Consider the following 22,323-nt stretch of genomic DNA (forward strand, 5'->3'; position numbering starts at 1 on the left):
ATTCTATTTTTCTGATATGACCATCTCATAAAGTGTTGTTCTTTTAAATGAGTTCTCTTAGATAATAAATATTGGTGGTTAAAGAACTAGCTTTTTATAGACTCAGTTTGGTAACTTTACCCTTACACTCTGATTTTGATAAGAATGTAATGAGACTATAGTACCTGAAGGAAAAAAAAATCAGTTAAGAAACAAACTAGGGATTGGGATTGACATATATACACTAATATGTATAAAACAGATAATAAGAACCTGCTGTATAAAAAATAAATAAATAAAATAAAATTTAAAAAAAACAAACTAGGAATGAAATAACTCACTATTTGTGCTATCATGCAAGCAAATAAAATCTCAAGTACCAAATCCATTAAAAGATTGTAGATTTGTAATGGAATTTGGAAATTTCAAACTAGTAAGTGTCATTTCCAGATACAAGTTAGTTCGTTCATGAAGGGAACATTATCTTCAACAAGAGAATGGAAGTCATATTTTAAGATAACGTTCAAATAAAACAAAAAAGACCTCAGTTTAATTTTCTAAAGGCAGTGAAAAATTTACAGCATAGTGAATCTGAAAAAAAAGCAGGCCATTTTTGCATCGAACTATTTTTTAAAGGTTCTTTAGAGTAAGCTTTTTCTTCAAATTCCTCATTATGCAATCTTACATTCTGAATTATATAAACAGAATTTTAATGTCAGAGTACACTACTAAATATCTTTTGAAGATTTCATTAACAAACTAGTTGCTTTGAGAGGATACTGAAATTAACAGATTATCTAAAGACAGTAATTTACACTGGGTTTAGAAACAGATTTTTATAACTCAGAAGTATTCAGAACCCTTCACAATGAGATCAATGTCCAAATATGGTTCTTCTTCAGTTAGTTTTATTTAAAGTTGGGCATTCTGGATTCAAATAATTATGACTACAAATCAACTGAAAAATAGTGATATGTTAAATATCTTTACAATCTTCCTTACATAAAAGTCCAAAATATCTAAGCAATTGGCTCAGGTCTTATAGGAAATACCTGATAAACATTATTGCCTTAATAAACCCGTATAAGAATGGCTTAAAGAAACATGTCTGTGAACATTATTAATAATGTAACATGGTAAATCATGTCACCTCTTCAGATGACAATGGACTTCATGTTTATAAATGTATGTTTTGTATTTTAGCACTCCTAATTAAAAATGTAAAATATGTTAAATTACGACTGCACAGATTTCACTGGCTATGAAATATAATGCTATTCAAGAATGTTTTCTTGCCTTTTTTTTCTTTTTTTGGCTGAGCCATGCGGCACACAAGATCTTAGTTCCCCGACCAGGGACAGAACCCAGGCCCCTGGCAGTGGAAACACAGAGTCCTAACCGCTGGGCCACCAGGGAATTCCCTCAAGAATGTTTTGTTTTTCTTCATCGATAAAAATTTATCATCAATCATCAAATGGATTTCCCCCCACTTTAGACTCATCAACACTCAGAAGGCTAAGGAAAGATGCTGATCTGCACTGCAGCAGGTTTCACTGACCACGTCCCTGTGGATGAGGTGCCTTAGAAGCCTGCATGAGCAACCATTCTCCAACCTGTGACTGAAACAGGAACTCAGCTGGATGTCTCTCACCCACCACTCACATCTTCAATGACTAACAGGCCATTAACTGCACAGGTACAGTGTCAAACATTTACTTTACTAGCCTACTGTAGTGTAACCATTAACTACCTGCATTTTGACTTTTCAAAGAGCTTCATTAGCTGCTGGAATCTTTCTGAGACCTGAAAAATTTTAAATGAGGGTTAATTATAAACATCTCAATATATATTTTTTTATCTTTGATGAATATTTTCACAAACCATCTAAAGACAGAGTAAGTTACCCTTAATTATAAAGGTAAAGTAATAGTTAGAAAAACAAAATATCTTCATAATAAAGGTAATTGCTAGTTTAACTTTTCAATATCAAACTTTCTTAAACAGGCAAATATCATTACAAAATTGCTCAAGATCAAATAAGTAAATGGCAAAACAACAGAATAAAGAATTCGGATTGTTTCAGACTTCTTCCACGATCACCAAGTTTTTAACAGTCTTTTTTTTTTTTTTTTTGGCTGCACCACGCAGCTTGTGGGATCTTAGTTCCTCGACCAGGGACTGAACTCAGGTTCTCGGCAGTGAAAGCATGGAGTCCTAACTACTGGAACACTGGGGAATTCTCCAAAGAGCCATACTTTTAAAGAAGTTGGCTAACAAATAGCTATATATCTTAAACACATTAAAAATCAAATCTAAATATTTGGAGTAGTAACATCTGTGAGACTATAGAGATGTAAAACTGGGGTAGTTACCTGATACGGATTTTTATTCAACTTGGCAGCTAACTGAGAAAATGTTTTCAACGATGGCCCTTTTTTCTGACACTCCAGTAAAATTTCCCGGTCATCATTTCTGAAGGGGGAAAAATGTTATTTAGCTTTTGTAGGTTCGAACAGAAAGGTAACAAAAATTCCATTGCCTTACTATCTACCAATATAGTATATAGTGGACATTTTTATTAAAACCCATAAAAAAAGAACAAGTGTGTATACTAAAATACGGACAATGGTTATCTCTGAGAGATAAGATTATGGATGATTTTAATCTTTGACTTCATACGTATTTCCCAAATTTTCTAAAACAAATACTAATGTATGTTTCTAATGACAAAATAAAAGATTTTTAAAAATTCTACTTGTAGTGTGTATAGTACTTTAAAAATTAGGGCCCAAACGTGATCACAGACCTGATAAGTGAGAAGAACCAAAAAGTAACACAGAAGCCAGATCTTCTAATCCCCAGACCTCTGCTTCTTCTACATGGTCTGAACCAATGTGCGTTATTATAGTCTCTGAGATTTTACCATCTGCAGGTTACCCGAAATGAAGGCATAGAGGACTGAGGTCTTAAACAAAATTGATCACCAATTTCAACAAAATTCATTCTCTCTCATTATGCACTCTAGCCGGTCTAGAGATCATGCACCTCTGGTTCAATGGTTCCCAACTGTGGTCACCTTGACATCCGAAATGGGGTCTTTAAATCTGCATTTCTTAAAAATCTCACAAAGAAGTCAAAAGTACAACCTGTTTTTGAAGCTTCTAATTTCGGGGGGAAAACTCAAATTACAAACACCCACACTTTTTGTCCTATTCACTACCTGTCATTCCTCCTTTCTAAAATGTGCGTATACACACACATTACAAACGAAAGAATTTTTCTTTTTCATTGAAAAGTGAAGTTAAAAACATAATGAAAAGTTCTGTCCACGGTGCTAGTACACATCGCTGGTTAAGAGCCACTGCTCTAGACTGTTCTACAGTACAGCTGGGTTGTATCCTAGAACGTATCTTCTACCAACTTTGGCCACTTTTGAAGTAAGTCATCACTTTCCCTATTTTAAGATGGGACAAAACTATGATGACATGACAGAACAGATTGCTGGTATCTTAAAATTTCCTGGTGATTTAATAGTCTCATTAGATTCTTACCTTGTCCACGAAACTATAATTTCTCCCTTCTTTTTAATAACATTCTTTGCAGAAAGGCCTGTAAGAGAAGTGGCAGATGCTGCTGAGGCATCCTTAGTCCCTGGGCTTTCCTTTAATGACGAGGGATCTTTAGTTACTACAGGGGCCTTTTTCTTACTGGCTTTCTTTCGGTGAGCATCACCATTCTCACCAGAATCTTGGGTAATTTTCTTAGTCTTTTCCCTGCCGGTTAAGTCTGCTTCCTTTCTCTGTTTTTTCTGAGAAGGATTTAGATCAGAAAGATTTTTCCTCTTTTTGTGAGCATTATCCAAAGCCCCAGGCAACTCTGAACTACCAGAATTCGATGCCAGCTCTGATTTTAAATCAACCTTTTTCACTTCACCCGAACTGGGAAATGCCGAGGTTAAATCGATACAAGCTTCCTCAACAATGCATTCCAAAGGCCTGTTTGCCACTTGCACCTTTTCTTCCTTTGAGTTATCTTCATCTACACATATCACCTGACACCCCAAGTCTTCAACAGCCAAAGCAGGACAGTTACCTTCATTTTTACTGTCACTTGAAACATCTTGTGTCAAATCAATAAAAGCATCTACAGTATCAGGCTGCATATTGTCTAATACTGGAGCATTTTGATCCACACTGCTTCCAGAACATCCCAACTGCTCAATATTTAAAACTGTTACTTCTACGAATTCCCCCAACTTTTTGGTCTCGGTGACTGGATCTTTTGTGAGGTCTATATATGCGTTTGGAAGATGATCCTCGACAGAATGTGGAACTCCTTCCATTGGAGGCAGTTCTTCAACGCTTTCAGGTACTTTTGGCTCCCATACTTGATGCAACTTGAAACATTCTTCAACTACTTCAGTACTATGAACCACTTTACCTGAAGCATCGTTAAGAAATTCATATATATCGGGAACCTCTGTTTGTATCGTACAGTCCTGTTCTTCATGAACTGATTTACTGCTATCAACATTTTTACTGGAAATTTTCAATTCCTCCACAGATTTAAAAACTCTGTACTGACATGAAATATATTTTTTCTCCACTGTTTCATCAGCTTCCTTTTCCACTCTTGGCAAAGATTCATCAGCCACCATATTCTGTTTATGACTAGGGGAGGTAGATGGTGCCGCACGGCGTATTTTCACAATGAAATGATCATTGGACTTTTCCATTATGACAGCGTGCATGGGTAGATTAGGGTGGTACTGAAAGCCTGGAGCAATAGACCGGCTTGTCCATGATGAAGAACAACTTGATTTACTGCTTGAATTATCAGACTCCAGGGCTAAATGAATGTCCTGTTCAGATGCATCCTCTTCCTCAAGTAAGGCATCTTCACTAAAATGGGCACTAATAACTTCTTCGGGCGTTGAATTAGACGAAACATCTGACTTTAAGAAACTGAGATGACCATCTGACTTCAGAGGTGATGGTACTGTTAAAGAGACTGCTAGATCTTCAAGAAGTATGGAGGAAACACAGGGCTTACTCTTTTCTGAACTACATACATTATCTTTACTTAAAGATATGTTAGTGGACACTTCAAACATACAACTTTCATCCAACACATCAGGATGAACTGGCAATGAAAGCCCTGAAGACAGAGACGGACCTTTCTCAGATGACAATAATGACCAATTATCATCACTAATCACCTTAGGACAGGGAGAAACCACCCCTGAAACGAGCTCTTCCGTTGTACAAACTGGTAGAGATTCACATTTAAGAGTCTCTAGCATCTGTTTCGCTGGTGTCTTTAACTCCCACTCACTTTTTTCGTTACAGTTAACACTGTTGTCCAAAAGATCAGAACCTTGCAACAAACTTTTAAATATTTCTCCCATCTGTGCATCACTCACTAAATTAAAAGTAAGGCTAGATGCTTGCTGCTCAGTAAGAATCTCAAAACTGCGTTCTGGCTTCAAAGCAGCGTGCTGGGATGCCTGTGAGTCCTCTATGGTACTGCCTTCCATTTTTCCTGCCTTCGGGCAGTTTGGTTCCAAGGACGCCTCTTCAAATTGAGGGTTCTTAATATTACCAAAGCAAGTGTTAGTACTTTTTTTAATGTTGTGCTTTACTCTGTTAATACTGGAATTACTTTGCTCTTGATGTTTTTCCTCCGATTTTTTACAACCTACTAAAGACTTAGAGTAACCAGAATCTTCTGACTTGGGGGGTTTCTCCTTCAACATTTCTTTGCTGGAGCTGCCTACATTCCCCTTCTGACAATTTGAATATTGTGCTTTCTCTTTATTTCTCTTTTCAAGTTTTCCTTCGTCACTGTCACTGCCAATGTTTATGGGGTCACAAAACTTTGCTAAGATTTTCTTAAGCGTTGTAAACAAGTGATCAAGTTGTTCATCTACAAATTTCCACAATTTTTTTTTCATATCTGGTAGCTGCTGTTCAAATAAACGATCCACGATGCCATTCTTTTTAACTTGCTTAAGTTTGGATTCTATAACATCACAGAGATTCTTCTGTAAAGTAGTCACTGACTTAGAGATTTTGGATAAGTCAAGGTGTTTAATTAGTGATGTAAAACTCAAAATTGCTGACTCAATAATTCTATGAAATTGTATTAATGAAAATTTTACCTTGAATTTCATATAATTTTTCCTTACATGTTTTCTTATCATTCGTAACATGTGCACAACCTCTCGGACAGAAGAGGGTGCAGCAATAATTGGCACTATTTTTTCCAGGCTGGAAGTGCCCACTAACCTATCTTTCTTCTCTGTTTTTGAAGATCTGCTAGATTCAGTTCGTCTTTTATTCCATTTGCTTTTGGTCTGATGGATTTTTATAGAAGATATCTTCCTATTGTCTTTATCCAAATGCACAGTGCTTCTCCTACTTCCTGGGTTAGTTCTTGTGTTCTGCACTTCAGCAGAAGCTCTTGGGTTGGTACTTTTGTCAAAACGTTTTTGTGGTTCAGATTTTTCACTGTCGCTTATAATTTCTCCTTCTTCTAATTCATCTAAAGATGAATTCTTGTGGGAGTCTGCTTCTGTAAATTTGTCAGATTTGCAAATTGGCTTTTGATTTTCCTTATTGAGATCAGACTGACTCTTGGAGGCAGAATGAGCTAAATTTGGTGGAAACACATCTGTGGAAGAAAAAAGCATATTATAGTCACATGACTACTGAGTCTTTGTCATTTAACATTTCCATACTAAATATAACAAAAAATTAAATGTTGAGGCAATTTATTATTTTAACAGCTTTTACACTATTTACACTATATTACTCTAACACGTACTCATGTCATTGGTCTTTACTGGTCTCAGAAAGTGCCTGACAATAGTGATAGTATAGAGTTTGGTCATTTGGATAAACAGCAACCAACTGTTCAGGTTTCTTTACTTGATGTTAGCAGCATCACCTACTCTATGCCATTTGATGATGGCTTTTGGACAACAAAAATATACCTGAAAGCAAGCAAGGAGTATTTGAGACAATCTGTTCTACCATTCCCTTTTGTTGTATAATTAAGAATTACCTAAATCTAGACTAAAGGCTCAATGTACATTTCTAGGTAACAACAAAGGTCTGAATAATAATTATCAAATAAAAAGCACTAACAAAATAATGTCATTTGCAGCACCATGGATGGACCTAGAGATTGTCATACCGAGTGAAGTTAAGTCAGACACAGAAAGACAAATATCATACGATATCACTTATATGTGGACTTTAAAAAAAAGGGTACAAATGAATTTCTTTACAAAAGAAAAGTAGAGTCACAGATGTAGAAAACAAACTTATGGTTACCAGGGGATAGGGCAGGGAGGAATAAATTGGAAGGCTGGGATTGACATATACACACTACTATATATAAAATAGATAACAAATAAGAACCTGCTGTACAGCACAGGGAACTCTACTCAGTACTCTGTAATGGCCTATACAGGGAAAAAATCTAAAAAAAAGAATGGATATATGTATATGTATAACTGATTCACTTTGCTGCACACCTAAAACTAACACAACACTGTAAATCGACTATATGCCAATAAAAATTTAAAAAGTAAATAAATATCAATAAATAAATTAAAAGCACTGATTCATCTTGCTGACATATGCTACACTCTCACAAAAATATAAGTTATAGGAGATAATATAAACTATTACCTTTATGACTGTTATTATACAATGGAACTTGAGATGGGCTTTCCAGTCTAAGAACTTTTGCTACAGGTCTCACGGGACTATTCAGAGGACTGATGGCTTCTGGAATAGGTCTCAGCTGATTAAGGTCAATGCTCAGAACCGAGTTCTCATCATCGTGATATACTGAGTTTGCTTCACCAATTTCCATTCTGTGGTCCGTTAACTCAGTCTGCTGAAGTGAAGATTCTGGAGTCTCTTTAGGTAAGCAAGGCTCCAAGTGACAAGACTTACTCTCAACCAGTGGTGCATCTACAAGAGAAGGCTCAAGGTTTGGTTTACCATCTTCTGAAAGGACTGTTGGCAAAATGACAGCTTCTTCAATTGAAGGCTGCAAAATGCTTTCATTGGATTCGGTCACTTTGGTTGAAAAAGGCTCCTTCATTTCTGTATCTTCGGAAATACTACAAGAATTTAAGTCATCCTTTCTTTTGGTATCCAATTCCAAACCAAAGTTTTGAGAAACATTTGTTTGTACTGTGTCCATTACCACAGGAACTGCTGCCCTGGCACCATTAATGGTCTGTTCCATTTCTGTTGATGATGGAAACAAGGATTCTGTTTGTTGCATTTCCACAGATGCTGAGAAGGAAATCTCTGTGCCACAGATGGACATATCACAATGCACAGTATCCGCAACAGATTTAATGAACAAACTATTTTCTTCTTCTATTTTCCTTTCTGAAACACTGGTCCTGGGTTCAGATGCTGCTGTAAGAGCATCCTTTGGTTCCAATAACTCTGATTTGGTTTCCTCTGTGATCTGTTCACTGACAGAGGGAATACATGTCACAGTTTTAGCCTGCACCAAGGACTCCAAATCACATATGTCACTAGATTTGGGAGTATCGGTTATTTTATGCTGATTTTCCTGAGAAACAGGCTGCTTTTTAGCAGGAGAAAGAGTTAAGTTCAATTTTTCCATAAAGCTTAACTTTAAGTCTTTGTTTTGTGTTTCATTTGAACCATTCTCAGCTTTAACTGCTGGCTCTTTATCATCCACTCCTTCAGAAACATCATTATTAGAGACTTCACCGTTATTATTTTTTGGCTCATTCTGTCTCTTTAAATCTGTAGCGGTTTTCTTAGTCTCTCTGTTTGTCTTCTGCAGATGTTCTGCAGGTACTCTCTTTTCATTTCTCATATGCTTATTTTCTTCTTTGCCCTCTTGTTCTCTTTTCCGCTTATCTTCAGTTCTATGCCTTTCTACCCTTAAAGGTGCATTTTCCCATTGGTGCACAGCATCAACTTCCTTAGAGTCAACATGTTTGTGAGTTCTATTGGTTGAAAGAGAGGACGGACATCTTCCTTCTTGAAAACTATGATTACTCACAGCCCTGTCTCTTTTACAATCTTCCCGGCCTCTTCTCTCTTCTGGATGGTATTTACTTGAATTATGAGAAGATTTTGCTAGTTCCTTCTTGGAATAAGGAAGCAGTGCTCGTTCAGATCTTTTCCAATGATCCTGGTCTTTTACTACTGACTTAGGTTTTTGATCAACTTTCCTTTCTTCTTTGTCTTGTGATTTAAGTTCTTTTCTATTTATATTTTGTGATCTTTCACTTTGTCTTTCGAGTTTTTTGTCACTTTGAGATTCTAGTCGAGTGTGTGACCTGTCTCTAGAGCTTTCTTTCTCCCAAGAAGAGCTACTGCGTTCATTTTTATAATCCAAATCTGTGTTACTTTTAAACTTTGAATTTTTGCTTTCAGCCTTTGGTTCACCTTTACTATATTTCTCAGGACGTCCTTGTAGCCTCTGACTGGCCTCTATGTTCCTCGGTTCACCATCACCACAGCTAGTGTTCAAGTCTTTTCGTATTCTGTCAGTCCCTCTGCAGTACTGGCTATGTCTACTATCTTTCCTTCCTCTTCTGTGATCCTCACTGGAACTACCCTCACCAACCTGATAATGGGAACGTGACCAAATGCCATTGGTGGAGTGTTTTTCAACAGATGTAGGCAAATGTGAAGCGCCCTTTTTTTCAGAATGTGATTTTCCTTCCTTTTCGAGGTATGGCAGTGAAGTGCTATAATGTACATCTTTAGAAACATCACTTTTCACTCTGTGATCAGTCTTTGAACAATCATCCAAATGGAGAGATCTGGATTTAAGACCTTTTGTTTTAACTATATCTGGTGTCCTTGAAGTTTTATGAGCATTTCGAAGATGTGGAAACTCAGACAATCTATTGAGAAATAGAAATTAACACCAAAAAAACAAAGTTAATTCCTTTTTAATAACCCAAGGTTTAATCACATGTGATACACTTTAAAACTGGGGGGCCCACATACTGGCAAAACTAATTTTACTTTGTATAAAAGAATGAGTAGTAAGAATTTACCAGCTTCCAACTAAATGAGCCAGTTTTTTAAAACAAGGAACTCTCTTTCATTTGCTTTGCTCAAAGCCTGGAGGACCTCTCAGTTCTATCCCAGCATTTGCCAATGTCTTTCAGATTTCCTTCACTACAGGTGCACAACTCTCAAACTAACCACAAATTCACTTCTTTTAGAACGAGTGACATTATTTTCTTGCCTTCACTCTAGCCCAACTGAAACATAAGGGAAAGTGAAATCTTGCTGGAGAACAGAGACGATCAAAATACAACTCTACGTAGCTCCCTATCCTAGTTTTCTGTTTCACCTACAATCCCACAGTAAAAGCCAAAGCGTCAATAGCCATCTTAAAGTGTTACATACTGTGCAAAAAGAAAAAGGAATAGAGAATTGTGATCCTTTCCTAGAGGAATGGTATGTATTTATTGTTTAAAATAACTCCTAAGGTTTTCAGAAAACTGGCAGTTTTCCTAAAAATAAAATGTAAATAGCTCATTTTAGCTTTTTGTAATAATATAGCCATCTTCCTGAACTTTTATAACTTCCCTGAGTTTCCATAAATCTATGCCTAATCAGTACTAAATGTGTAGAGAACATCGTCTCAGGAATAAGGGAAGATTTTTATAAAACAAGAGGACACAGGATACATACAACTTAAGGCAACGTGTAGACCTTATGTGGATCTTGTTACGGGCTGAACTGCGTCTCCTCAAAATTTAATCCCCAGTACCTCAAACTAGTGACCTTATTTGGAGACAGAGTCTTTGGAGATAATCAAGTTAAAGTGAGGTCATTAGGGTGGACCCTTATCCAATATGACTAGTGTCCTTATAAAAAAGGGAAATTTGGACAGAGATATGTACAAAGCAAAGACTTTATGAAGAGACACAGAAGAAGGCAACCAGCTACAAGCCAAGGAGAGAGGCCTGGAACAGACCCATCACACAGCCCCCAGAAGGCATCAATCATACTGACACCTTGATCTTGGACTTCTGGCCTCCAGAACTGTGAGAAAATAAATTTCTGTTATTTAGGCCACCCAGTTTGTGGCACTCTGTTATGGCAGTCCTAGTAAACTAATAAATAAACTCAAAAAAATAAACATGAGGAAATACCTTTGAGACAACTCGGAAAATGTGAACACAAAAAGCATTAACCATAAAAAAAAAAAACTGATTGAATTTCACTAAAATTTAGAACTTTTATCCCTCACAAGACAATAAAGAGAGTGACAGATAAGTCACAGAATGGGAGAAGATGTCTGCAATAAATTTATCCAACAAAGGACTCACATTCAACAAAGCACGCACACGTGTAACATACGTCATACTTATTAAAATGTAAGGTCCTAAAAGATAGTTCTAGCCCACAGAGCTCGTAATACACATTTAACGTAACTCCACACCAAATAAAATATTATCAAAAGTTTTGTTTTATTTTTTGTTGTTGCTATTTGGCCGCACCATGTAACATGCGGGATTCTAGTTCCCCAACCAGGGATGGAACCTGTGCCCCTGCAGTGGAAGCATGGAGTCTTAACCACGGGACCGCCAGGGAAGTCCCAAAGGTTTTATTTAAAAAAAAACCTCCACATTAAACACTTCCCAGAATTTACACTTTAAAATTTTTATCTTATATCAATATTTCCATTTTTTCTATTAAAAATGAACTTTCAGCAAAATGATAAACATTTACCATTAGAGTACTAGTTGAAGCTCACAAATAAAAAGCGCAAATATTTGACAGAATGTTTATTAGATAATGTATCAATATAACCACGTATAACAATCTAATGAAATAACACATCATTTATTCACCCAGTTTCTCTGAATTTTCACTCTATTCAAACATTATATCCCTCCCCTAAAAGATTCAAATATATATAAAATTTCCCCAACACTTCAGGAATCAATCTTATACTTGTTGCACCTTGTGGGATTTAGATTAGTAAACATACGCAACCATCTTTATTTTCAAAAGGCCTAAATTGCATATCATGGTCCACACATAGGATTATCTTCTTTCACTCTTTAAACATTTATTGCACATGGTAGATACTCAATAAATGGTGAGGACACAAAGACATGGTTCCTGCTCCCATGAAGTTTACAGTTTAGTGGAAGAGAACACTAATTAAGTGATCCCATTCATGATTTTTTAAACTGCAAGTGTAAATGAAGCTACAAAAACGAGATCTGACCTAGTCAGTGAGAACAAATGTCCCACATGAAAAGGATGCTTATGCCGAGACCTGAAGATAAGTAGGTATTTAGCAGGTGGAGGAGAGGAGCATTTCAGGGAGTGGAAACAGTTCATGCAACTCAGAGCTCATGGTACACCCAACAAACTGAAAGAACGCAGGAGATACACTAGAGCTATGATACCTAGGCAAAGGCAGACACTGAAGACAAGGCCTGAAAAGTAGTTTGGGACCATATTGTGAAGAGCTCTGCGGATCAAGTTAAGATTTATGATCTTTCATCCTACGATCGATGAGAAGCCACTGATGTGTTTTAATCAAGAAAAGGGGTGGGGGGGCTTCCCTGGTGGCGCAGTGGTTGGGAGTCCACCTGCCGATGCAGGGGACACGGGTTTGTGCCCCGGTCCGGGAGGATCCCACATGCCGCGGAGCGGCTGGGCCTGTGAGCCATGGCCGCTGAGCCTGCGTGTCCGGAGCCTGTGCTCCGCAACGGGAGAGGCCACGACAGTAAGAGGCCCGTGTACCGCAAAAAAAAAACAAAAAAACAAAAAAAAACAAAGAAAATGGGTGGGGGAATTCCCTGACGGTCCAGTGGTTAGGATGAGAAGCTTTCCCCAGCTTCTCATTTCATTCCTGGGGTCTGGGTTCAATCCCTGGTGGGGGAACTAAGATCCTGCAAGCTGCTCGGCGCAGCCAAGAATAAATAGATAAATAGATCATTTAAAAAAAAAAGGGGGGTAGGATGGGGTGGTTCTGTGACAGACGTCCAGAGTTGTGCTTTACAAAGCATCCCGTGGCTTTAATGTCGAGAAATGAGAAATCACAGGCTGGAAAGAGCAAGAGCGGATGCAGAGTTCTGAGCACAAAGACTACTGCCAGTTCAGATGAGAGGTGATGGGCAGCAACAACGGTAGAAATGGAAGAGAAGTGAACAACTTGAGAGATCATAAAGACATAAAAATCGAAAGGACATGGTAATGAATTTGGATCTGAAGGATGACCAAAAGCTAAGTGTCAATGATGACCCCTATGCAGGGTGACTATATGTCCCAGTTTGCCAAGCAATGTCAGTGTAATTATTAACAGCCCCTCCTTCTACTCTCAAAAGTACCCTGGTTTGGGCAATACATTAAATGGTCATTCCACCCCTCAGTCACTCTAGCTTGCACAGCTGAATAAATGATGGGGAATCCACTGAGCTAGGAACAATGGAAGGGGTTCAGTCTTAAATTCTGTTGTGGATGAGGTAATTTTGAAAATTTTGTACAGATGTGAGGTAGTATCTACATATAAATGGAACTGACTAGTATAAGTAAGATCACATCATAAGAAAATATTGATAGAGAAAGGAAAGGACATAGTTTTGAGCTTTAAGGAATTCCAACTTAGCCAAGTACAGAAAAATAAATCTCAAGTTAGGAAGAAAACTAAGAATCATGAAACCCCAAGGGAGAAACTATTTCAAGAAAAGAGGGTCAACTATGTCAAGTAGTGTATAAAGACAAGTTAAAATGAGAAGTCAAACTATTTGATGAATTTAGTGGTAGTCACAGCTGTTTTGGAGGAAGAGGTCAGAGTAGAATGGGTTCAAGAATGTGTAGAAATGGGAAGTGGAGAAATGGAGACAGCATGTTTAGATAACTGTTTTGGAGGTTTGACTACCAAGGGGAGGAGAGATATGAAATTCTCTGGAGCCAAATATTGCCCCTAACCAAAAGAGGGAGAGAGAGAAATTAAGTAGCAAATCCATTTAAGAGGGAAAAGAACATATAATTGAGGGACTTCACTGGTGGCCCAGTGGGTAAGACTCCACCCTCCCAACGCAGGGAGCCCAGGTTCGATCCCTGGTCAGGGAACTAGATCCCACATGCATGCCACAACTAAGAGTCCACATGCCTCAACTAAGAAGCCCACATGCCACAACTAAGAAGTCCGCAGGCCGCAACTAAAAAGATCCCATGTGCCGCAACTAAGACCCGGTGCAGCCAAAATAAATAAATAATGACAGATTTTTAAGGGTTGTCTGTTAACAGTATATGACACAGACATCCTCCTGATATTTTAGTAATTTGATGGGCGCCTAGAAGAACCCATGACATACACCACCATCCTCTCAGGACCAAAGGATATCAGAGCAAGATCCCAGTGTATTACAAAACTGAATATATTCAGAGAGGTATGTGGCAATATTCTACTAATAATCATATAGGTATCATTACGATAATATACCATTCGAATATTAGTCACTTACTTTCAGTAAAACCTTAAATATTTAATAAAATGCATGATTTTCATTAGCTTTCCAAAGTTAAAAATATTCCACCTATCAATACCCATGTAATTTACAAACAGATCCATATCCCTCAATCATACCTTTGGTGAAGATTATTTATTTCTTCATCTTTGCGGTTTATTTCCACTCTGGCAGTTTTGATAAGTGCTGAGATATTTTTCTTAAGAGACTGGTTTTCATTTTTTAAGCTGAAATTCTAAACATCATAAAATACATTTAATAAAGTATGTATCGACAGGATTATTAAACTATTTATAATAGTTATTGATTACTGAATGCTAACTACATGCCACGCATCACATATTTTATCTTATGCAATTCTCAAAATAGTCTTAGGAGGAGTACAGTGATGCTCATTATACAAAAGGGGAAGCTGAGATTCAAAGAAGAAAACTGGCGCCAAAGAAAAGCTATTTAAAGTGAAACTACTTAAAAGAGGGAACAAAATGAAAAACCAATAAATAAGAAAAAAAGTCATTATTTTGAAAATGGGTCATTATTTTGAAGATGATAAAATTTTTATTATATTTAACAACAGGAGCTTTAACTTGCAACAATGTACTAATTCTCAGGTGAACAAAGAATGAATTGAGGATTGACTGGCTCTTTGGGAGAGGCGGTGAAGGAAGAGAAACAACTTTACCAAGAAATAAAAATCAGAACAAGACAGTACATTCCTGACTTTGCAGCATGATCACAAAAAATGTCTCTCTGGCAAAAATTGTTAAAGCATCACCATTTTTCCTCATCAGCCATTCTAAAGGATCACGCCTCAAACCATTCTCTTTTAAACCACCTGATACAGTCTCTAAGAATTCTCTATTATTTAACTGTTAGTTAGCCTAGTAGATCATTTGTCAATATCATTTAACAAATCAAGCAGTTTTCCTTTATCAGTTTCATTGACACTGGAAATAATGCATGTTTTGCCAGACTTGCTCTTTCATTTAATATTTTTTAAAAAAGTTTCCTTACAACCTGCCAACACTTCAGCATTTTAATTTTAACAAAAAAATTTATTAAATTTTAATTTTAAAACCTGATTAAGGCGGAGACTTCCCTGGTGGCACAGTGGTTAAGAATCTGCCTGCGAATGCAGGGAACACGGGTTCGAGCCCTGGTCCGGGAAGATCCCACATGCCACAGAGCAACTAAGCCCGTGCACCATAACTAATGAGTCTGCGCTCTAGAGCCCGCAAGCCACAACTACTGAGCCTGCACACCTAGAGCCCGTGCTCCACAACAAGAGAAGCTGCCGCAATGAGAAGCCCGCGCACCACAGCAAAGAGTAGCCCCTGCTCGTTGTTAACTAGAGAAAGCCCGCGCAGCAACGAAGACCCAACACAGCCAAAAATAAATTAATTAAACAAATTAATTAAAAAAAATCTAACAAGGCAAAAATAAAATATTCATCATAATTCTACCTGTGTCTGTATTTCCTTAAACTTTTTCATCAGCTCTTTCATTTGCAGCTGACATTTTCCATATTCTACCTGCAACTGTAAGATATAAAAAGATCAAGCATCATTCTAAATTATTTTCTTAGCTTAAATGACATTTCAAAATATTTCAAACTTTGCAAATCGACCCATAAATAAGGGTATATGAGGTCCATTTCTACTAACAGATATTTAATTACTGGTTTTTAAAGTTGGGCCTAGCAATAATGTATTTTCTGTAGTTTCACATTCAATCTCCAAAGTTTAAAATTCAAATAAGGTAGAAAGAAATGTGTCTGCATGAAGTCTTGGGACAAATTATAACTTTGTATAAATCATGAAAAAATAAAATATTTTATCACACTGATTGCCTGTTGAGATTGTATATGGTCAGACACTTAAATTCAATCAAACAAAATTATAACTAAATTTAGGCAAGCATCCAGAAAACATTATTTTAAAAAGCAGATCTGAAGGCAGAAACTGACTTAAATATTCTTTTAGTCTAAGAGCTGCTTCCCAAACACAGAATGTCTATTCAATAGTAAGTTGATGTCTGTATTTCAGGAGCCACAAAAGAGCAAAGTAACTGTCCTTCAAAATTCTGGTAATCCATACATCATTATATGTTGCCTCCTTTGCAGTTCCTTCTTCAGTCAGGATTTCTTCATATAAATCCAAACAATTTCTGGATGGTACAGAGGATTTGGTAGCACTGTCTAAAACAAAGAAACAAAAAAACCTTACATTAAAATATGTATTTCCAGATTCAATGAAATCCCTGTCAAATCTCCAATGGCATTTTTCACAGAAATAGGAAAAACAATCCTAAAATGTGTATGGAACCACAAGACTGTGAATGACCGCAGCAACGTTGAGAAAGAAGATCAAAGCTGGAGGCACGACACTTCCTGATTTCAAGATATAACACTATAGTAATCAAAACTGTATTTTATTGGCATAAAAACAGACATATGGATCAATGGAACAGAACAGAAAGCCCAGAAATAAACCCAGGTATATATGGTCATAATTTATGACAAAGGAGCCAAGAATATACAATGGGGAAAGGGTAGTCTCTTCAATAAATGATGTTGGGAAAACTGGACAGCCACAAGCAAAAGAATGAAACTGGACCCTTATCTTACAGCACACACAAGAATCAACTCGAAATGAACTAAAGATGTGAATTTAAAACCTGCAACTATACTTAATATCTTGTAATAACCTATAATGGTAAAGAATGTTGGAAATGCCCTGGCGGTCCAGTGGTTAGAACTTTGCACTTCCACTGCAGGAGACATGGGTTGAATCCCTGGTCATGGAACTAAGATCCCGCAAGCAGCGTGGCGTGACCAAAATAAATAAATAATATAAAAAAAGAATATATATACATGTATAACTGAACCACTTTACTGTACACTTGAAACTAACACAACATTATAAATCAACTATATTTCAATAAAAATTTTTTTTAAAAACCAGAAACCATAAAATGCCTAGAAAAAAAATATATATGGGGGTAAGCTTCTGGACATCGGTCTTGGCAATAATTTTCTGAATTTGACACCAAGAGCAAAGGCAAAAGCAAAAAATAAAGAAGTGGGACTACATCAAATTAAAAGGCTTCTTTCTGCACAGCAAAGGAAATCATTAACAAAATAAAAAGACAACTTACGGAACGGGAGAAAATGCTTGCAATTTTTATATACATATGTATCTGATTAGAAGTTAATACCCAAAAATATATAAAGAATTCACACAACTCAACAGAAAAAACTAAAAAATGGGCAGAGGAACTGAATAGACATTTTTCCAAAGAAGACATAAATGGCCAACAGGAACATGAAAAGGTATTTAACATCACAAATCATCAGGGAAATGCAAATCAAAACCACAATGAGGTATCATCTCACACTTATCGGAATGGCTATCATCAAAAATACAACAGGGGGCTTCCCTGGTGGCGCAGTGGTTGAGAGTCCGCCTGCCGATGCAGGGGACATGGGTTCGTGCCCCAGTCCAGGAGGATCCCACATGCTGCGGAGCGGCTGGGCCCGTGAGCCATGGCCGCTGAGCCTGTGGGTCCAGAGCTTGTGCTCCGCAACAGAGCACAGTGAGAGGCCGGCATACCGCAAAAAAAAAAAAAAAGAAAATCAACAGAGCTTCCCTGATGGCACAGTGGTTGAGAGTCTGCCTGCCGATGCAGGGGACACAGGTTCGTGCCCCAATCCGGGAAGTGAGCCATGGCTGCTGAGCCTGTGCATCCGGAGCCTGTGCTCCGCAGTGGGAGAGGCCACAACAGTGAGAGGCCCACGTACCGCCAAAAAAAAAAAACAAAACCAACAGGTAAGTATTAGCGAAGATGTGGAAAAAAGGGAACCCTTGTACACTGTTGGTGGGAATCTAAATTGGTATAGCTACCATCAAAAACAGTATAGAAGTTCCTCAAAAAATTAAAAATAGAACTATCATATGATCCAGCAACCCCAGTTCTGGGTATATATTCAAAGGAAATAAAAACTGAATCGCAGATATCTGCACTCCTCTGTTCACTGCAGTATTATTCACAATAGCTAAGATATGGAAACAACCTAGGCGTCCACCAACAGAAAAAGGAATAAAGATGTGGTATATGTGGGTGCATATATGTATGTATACATGTGCGTGTGTGTAAATATATGTGCATATATAAATATATAACGGAATATTATTCAGCCATGAAAAAGGACACCCTGCTATTTGCGACAGCAAGGATGAACCTTGAGGGCATTATGCTAAGTGAAATAAGTCAGAGAGAGAAAGACAAATACTACACAATATCACATGTGGAATCTAAAAAATCCAAATGCATAGAAACAGACACTAAAACGATAGTTACCAAGGGCTGGGGGTGGGGGTAAAGAGGAGATGTTGATCAAAGAGTACAAACTTCCAGCTATAAGACAAATAAATTCTGGGGATCTAATATCCAGCATAGTGATTACAGTTAATAAGACTATATTATATGATCAAAAGTTGCTAAGAGACTAGATCTTAAATAGATGGTAATCATGTGACGCTATGCAGGTATTAGCTAATGCTATGGTGGTAATCATTTTGCAATATTTAAGTGTATAAAATCAATATACTGTACATCTTAAACTTACTTAATGTTATATGTCAATTATAGCTCAATAAAGCTGGGGTAAAAAGAAAAATACATGTGTTAGGCTTTTTGATGTACTGTCTACCTCTACCCAAAGGGCTCTACAATTCTCCATCTCTTGCATTTCATCCAAATCTATACTGATTTCACAGATTAGAATTGGAAAACCAATTTACCTAAAACAAATCTGTCAACAAATCAGGTGTAAGGATCACATTTGTTCGAAGCTTTAGAAGATTTGATTACAGAAAGGTTTTCTCATTTGGATAGGTCATTAGACTCTCGGCATATCATACTCCTACTGATACATTTGAAAATATTTATAGTAACTACCCTTTTCAAAAGTTCTAATATCATGTAGCCTGTGACAGTATGTGTGGTAATATAGGTAGAAATCACCATCAGTTTCGTTTTCAATGGTACAAAATATTTTTGTACAAGGTCCAATTAAATCTGAGACCTAGGGGCTTCCCTGGTGGCGCAGTGGTTGAGAGTCCGCCTGCCGATGCAGGGGACACGGGTTCGTGCCCTGGTCCGGGAGGATCCCACATGCCGCGGAGCGGGCTGGGCCCGTGAGCCATGGCTGCTGAGCCTGCGCATCCGGAGCCTGTGCTCCGCAACGGGAGAGGCCACGATAGTGAGAGGCCTGCGTACCGCAAAAAAAAAAAAAAAAAAAAAATCTGACACCTAGATGAAAAACAAACCTAAAGGCTAGTTTATTTTATTGATCAAGCTTTGGGCAAAAAAATAATTACCTGAGTATAATGATTTCAAAGAAAAGGCAGATTGTTGAGGAGCTATGAGTTACTCCAGGAATTGTTAACAACAAAATAACACTTCCAACAGACTGACCAAACAAAACGAAAGTATTTTATTATAGAATTTACATACCAGAAACAGCACTGTCCAACCCAGCATATATGTCCAAAGAACCTTCATCATTATTTTTAAGAGGAGAAGCTGCAAAAAAAAAATCAAAGACTAGTTAAAACTGACTCTATGCACTTAGTGGAGTTTTTCTATTCTGACTCTGAAGGACCAGAAAAAGAAAGACTTTATTAGTCCAGTGTCAAAAAAGAAAGTTGTTTAGAAGCTTTTGTACATCCTTATAAACACACACATCTTAGTACACAGGTTTAGACTTAAAAACTCACTTTCAAAAACAAGCTAGTAGGGGCGGGTGTGGGGGTGGGGGTGGTGGGATGAACTGGGAGATTGGGATTAACATATATACACCAGTATGTATAAAATTGGTAACTAATAAGAACCTGCTGTATAAAAATATAAAATAAAATTCAAATATAAAAAAAGAAGAAAAAACCCCCACACTAGTAAGAAGGTTACAACTCCAATAATAGCAGAATAGTTTCTATCAGAACAATCTTCCTGCAAAAACTATAAACTCTAAACAAAATATTAAAAGCTATCTGCAGTCAACGCTCTACCACTAGACTTATTGTGGTGATTTCGCAATATATACAAACATGGAATTATTACATTGTACATCTGAAACTACTATAATGTTATATATAAATTGTACCTAAATTAAAAAAAGAAAAAGAAAGTAATCTGAAGAACTAAAGAGCAATCTAAAGCAGGCAAAAACTGGAGAGAAGAAGACACCTGAAAGAACAGCACTGCATGAATACCCTATCCCCCTTTAATTACGAGTTTTTGTGGAACGATAGGCTCTAGCTGGAGCCACACTTGGCAGTGAAAACTCAGATGGAAACTTCTAGTCCTGATAGCTTAAAGAAACAGAGAAAAAACTTTAGGGGTGATAACAGCAACCACAAAGAGGAAATCCGGAGTGCCACAGAGAGGACTCCTCAAATTGTACCCAAATCTGAATGACCCCCAAATTACACATGTAAAGGTTAGAACTCCCAAAAGTCCAGCTAAAGCTAAAGAAAGCTGAACAGAGATTTCAGCTGCTGTTCACCACAGGGAAGACAGAAGATTAAGTTCAGTCAAGATAAATACCTGCTAAAATTAAAAACACCAGCACTTTTCAGAGGAATATAACAGAATCCAATGTCTCTATAACATTTACAATGTCCAGAATGCAATGCAAAATTACTCATTGGAAATCTTGGTAGAGAAATAAAAACAACTACAAGAACCAAATGAAAATTCTAAAACTGAAAGTACAATATCTAATGTAAAAATTTCAACACACAATACTATTGCACATTTAATAGACTATAGTATAGTGTAAACATAACTTGTAAATGAACCGGAAAACCAAAAAACTCATGCAACTCGCATTATTATGATATATGTTTTGTTATGGAACCAAACCCACAATGTCTCCGTGGTATCTTAACTGCATTTCATGCTTTGAAAACTTTCAATCTGCAAACATGGATACTTAATAAAATCCTGGAGGTTTTTTTTCTTTAAAAAAAAAAAAAAAAAAAAAATTTCAACAGAAGAGCCAGTAAGCTTGAAGATAGATCAATAAATTATTCAAATGGAAAAACAGAGAGAAAAAGATTAAAAAAAGAGAGAGAGAACAATCTTACTAACTTATAGTATATCAAAAGTTCTCACATACTATATATCCGGAGTCCCAGAAGAAAAGAGACAATGGGGCGGAAAATGATACTAGATCCTAGAAGGACAAAAATGGTAAATAACTGAGTAAATATAAAAGACTAATATTTCAACTTAATTGCTTTTAACTCCTCTTAATTTCTTTAAGATACATACAACAGTTTAAAATAAAAATTACAGCACTGTATCAAGGGTTCACGACATCTTTAACATAAAGGGATGGATGGAGGTTAAACACAACAATATGTACAAGATTATACAACTTACATAAAAAGATTCTTACATTTAAATAAGTAGACTGCAAAATGTTAAAGATGTATATTGCAATCCCTTCAGAAACCAATTGTAAAAAATAATGCAGAGGTGTAGCCAAAAAGCTAATATATAAATTAGAATCAAATTCTAAAATATATTCAAATAATATTTGAAAGAAGGCAAGAAAATCAGAGAGAACAAAAACTGATGAGACAAACTAAAAATTTAAAATGATAGAGGGACTTGCCTGGTGGCACAGTAGTTAAGAATCCGCCTGCTCATGCAGGGGACATGGGTTCAAGCCCTGGTCTGGGAAGATCCCACATGTTGCAGAGCAACTAAGCCCATGAGCCACAACTACTGAGCCTGCACTCTAGAGCCTA

The 22,323-nt window shown here is 37.0% G+C and overlaps 1 protein-coding gene across 3 annotated transcripts in view; it reads right to left on the bottom strand.

Moving 5' to 3' along the window:
• Positions 1-22,323, bottom strand: part of CASP8AP2 (caspase 8 associated protein 2) — a gene marked incomplete at its 3' end in the record, with an annotated part of 40,473 nt that overhangs the window by 625 nt on the left and 17,525 nt on the right. Inside the window, exons 3-11 of one of the 3 annotated variants that reach the window (XM_082669050.1) lie at positions 20,021-20,089; positions 16,600-16,700; positions 15,967-16,041; positions 14,623-14,738; positions 7,677-9,898; positions 3,688-6,651; positions 3,531-3,588; positions 2,352-2,451; positions 1,730-1,782 (exon numbers count right to left, since the gene is read on the bottom strand). In XM_082669050.1, the coding sequence (XP_082525176.1) occupies positions 1,730-1,782; positions 2,352-2,451; positions 3,531-3,588; positions 3,688-6,651; positions 7,677-9,898; positions 14,623-14,738; positions 15,967-16,041; positions 16,600-16,700; positions 20,021-20,089 (5,758 nt within the window). Of the gene's footprint in view, positions 1-1,725; positions 1,783-2,351; positions 2,452-3,530; positions 6,652-7,676; positions 9,899-14,622; positions 14,739-15,966; positions 16,042-16,599; positions 16,701-20,020; positions 20,090-22,323 lie in introns of those variants that run through there. The other 2 variants (XM_082669049.1, XM_082669048.1) reach the window with 2 other exon arrangements.

Source organism: Grampus griseus (assembly GCF_964374135.1).
Source record: "Grampus griseus genome assembly, chromosome: 13".
Lineage (NCBI taxonomy): Eukaryota > Metazoa > Chordata > Mammalia > Artiodactyla > Delphinidae > Grampus > Grampus griseus.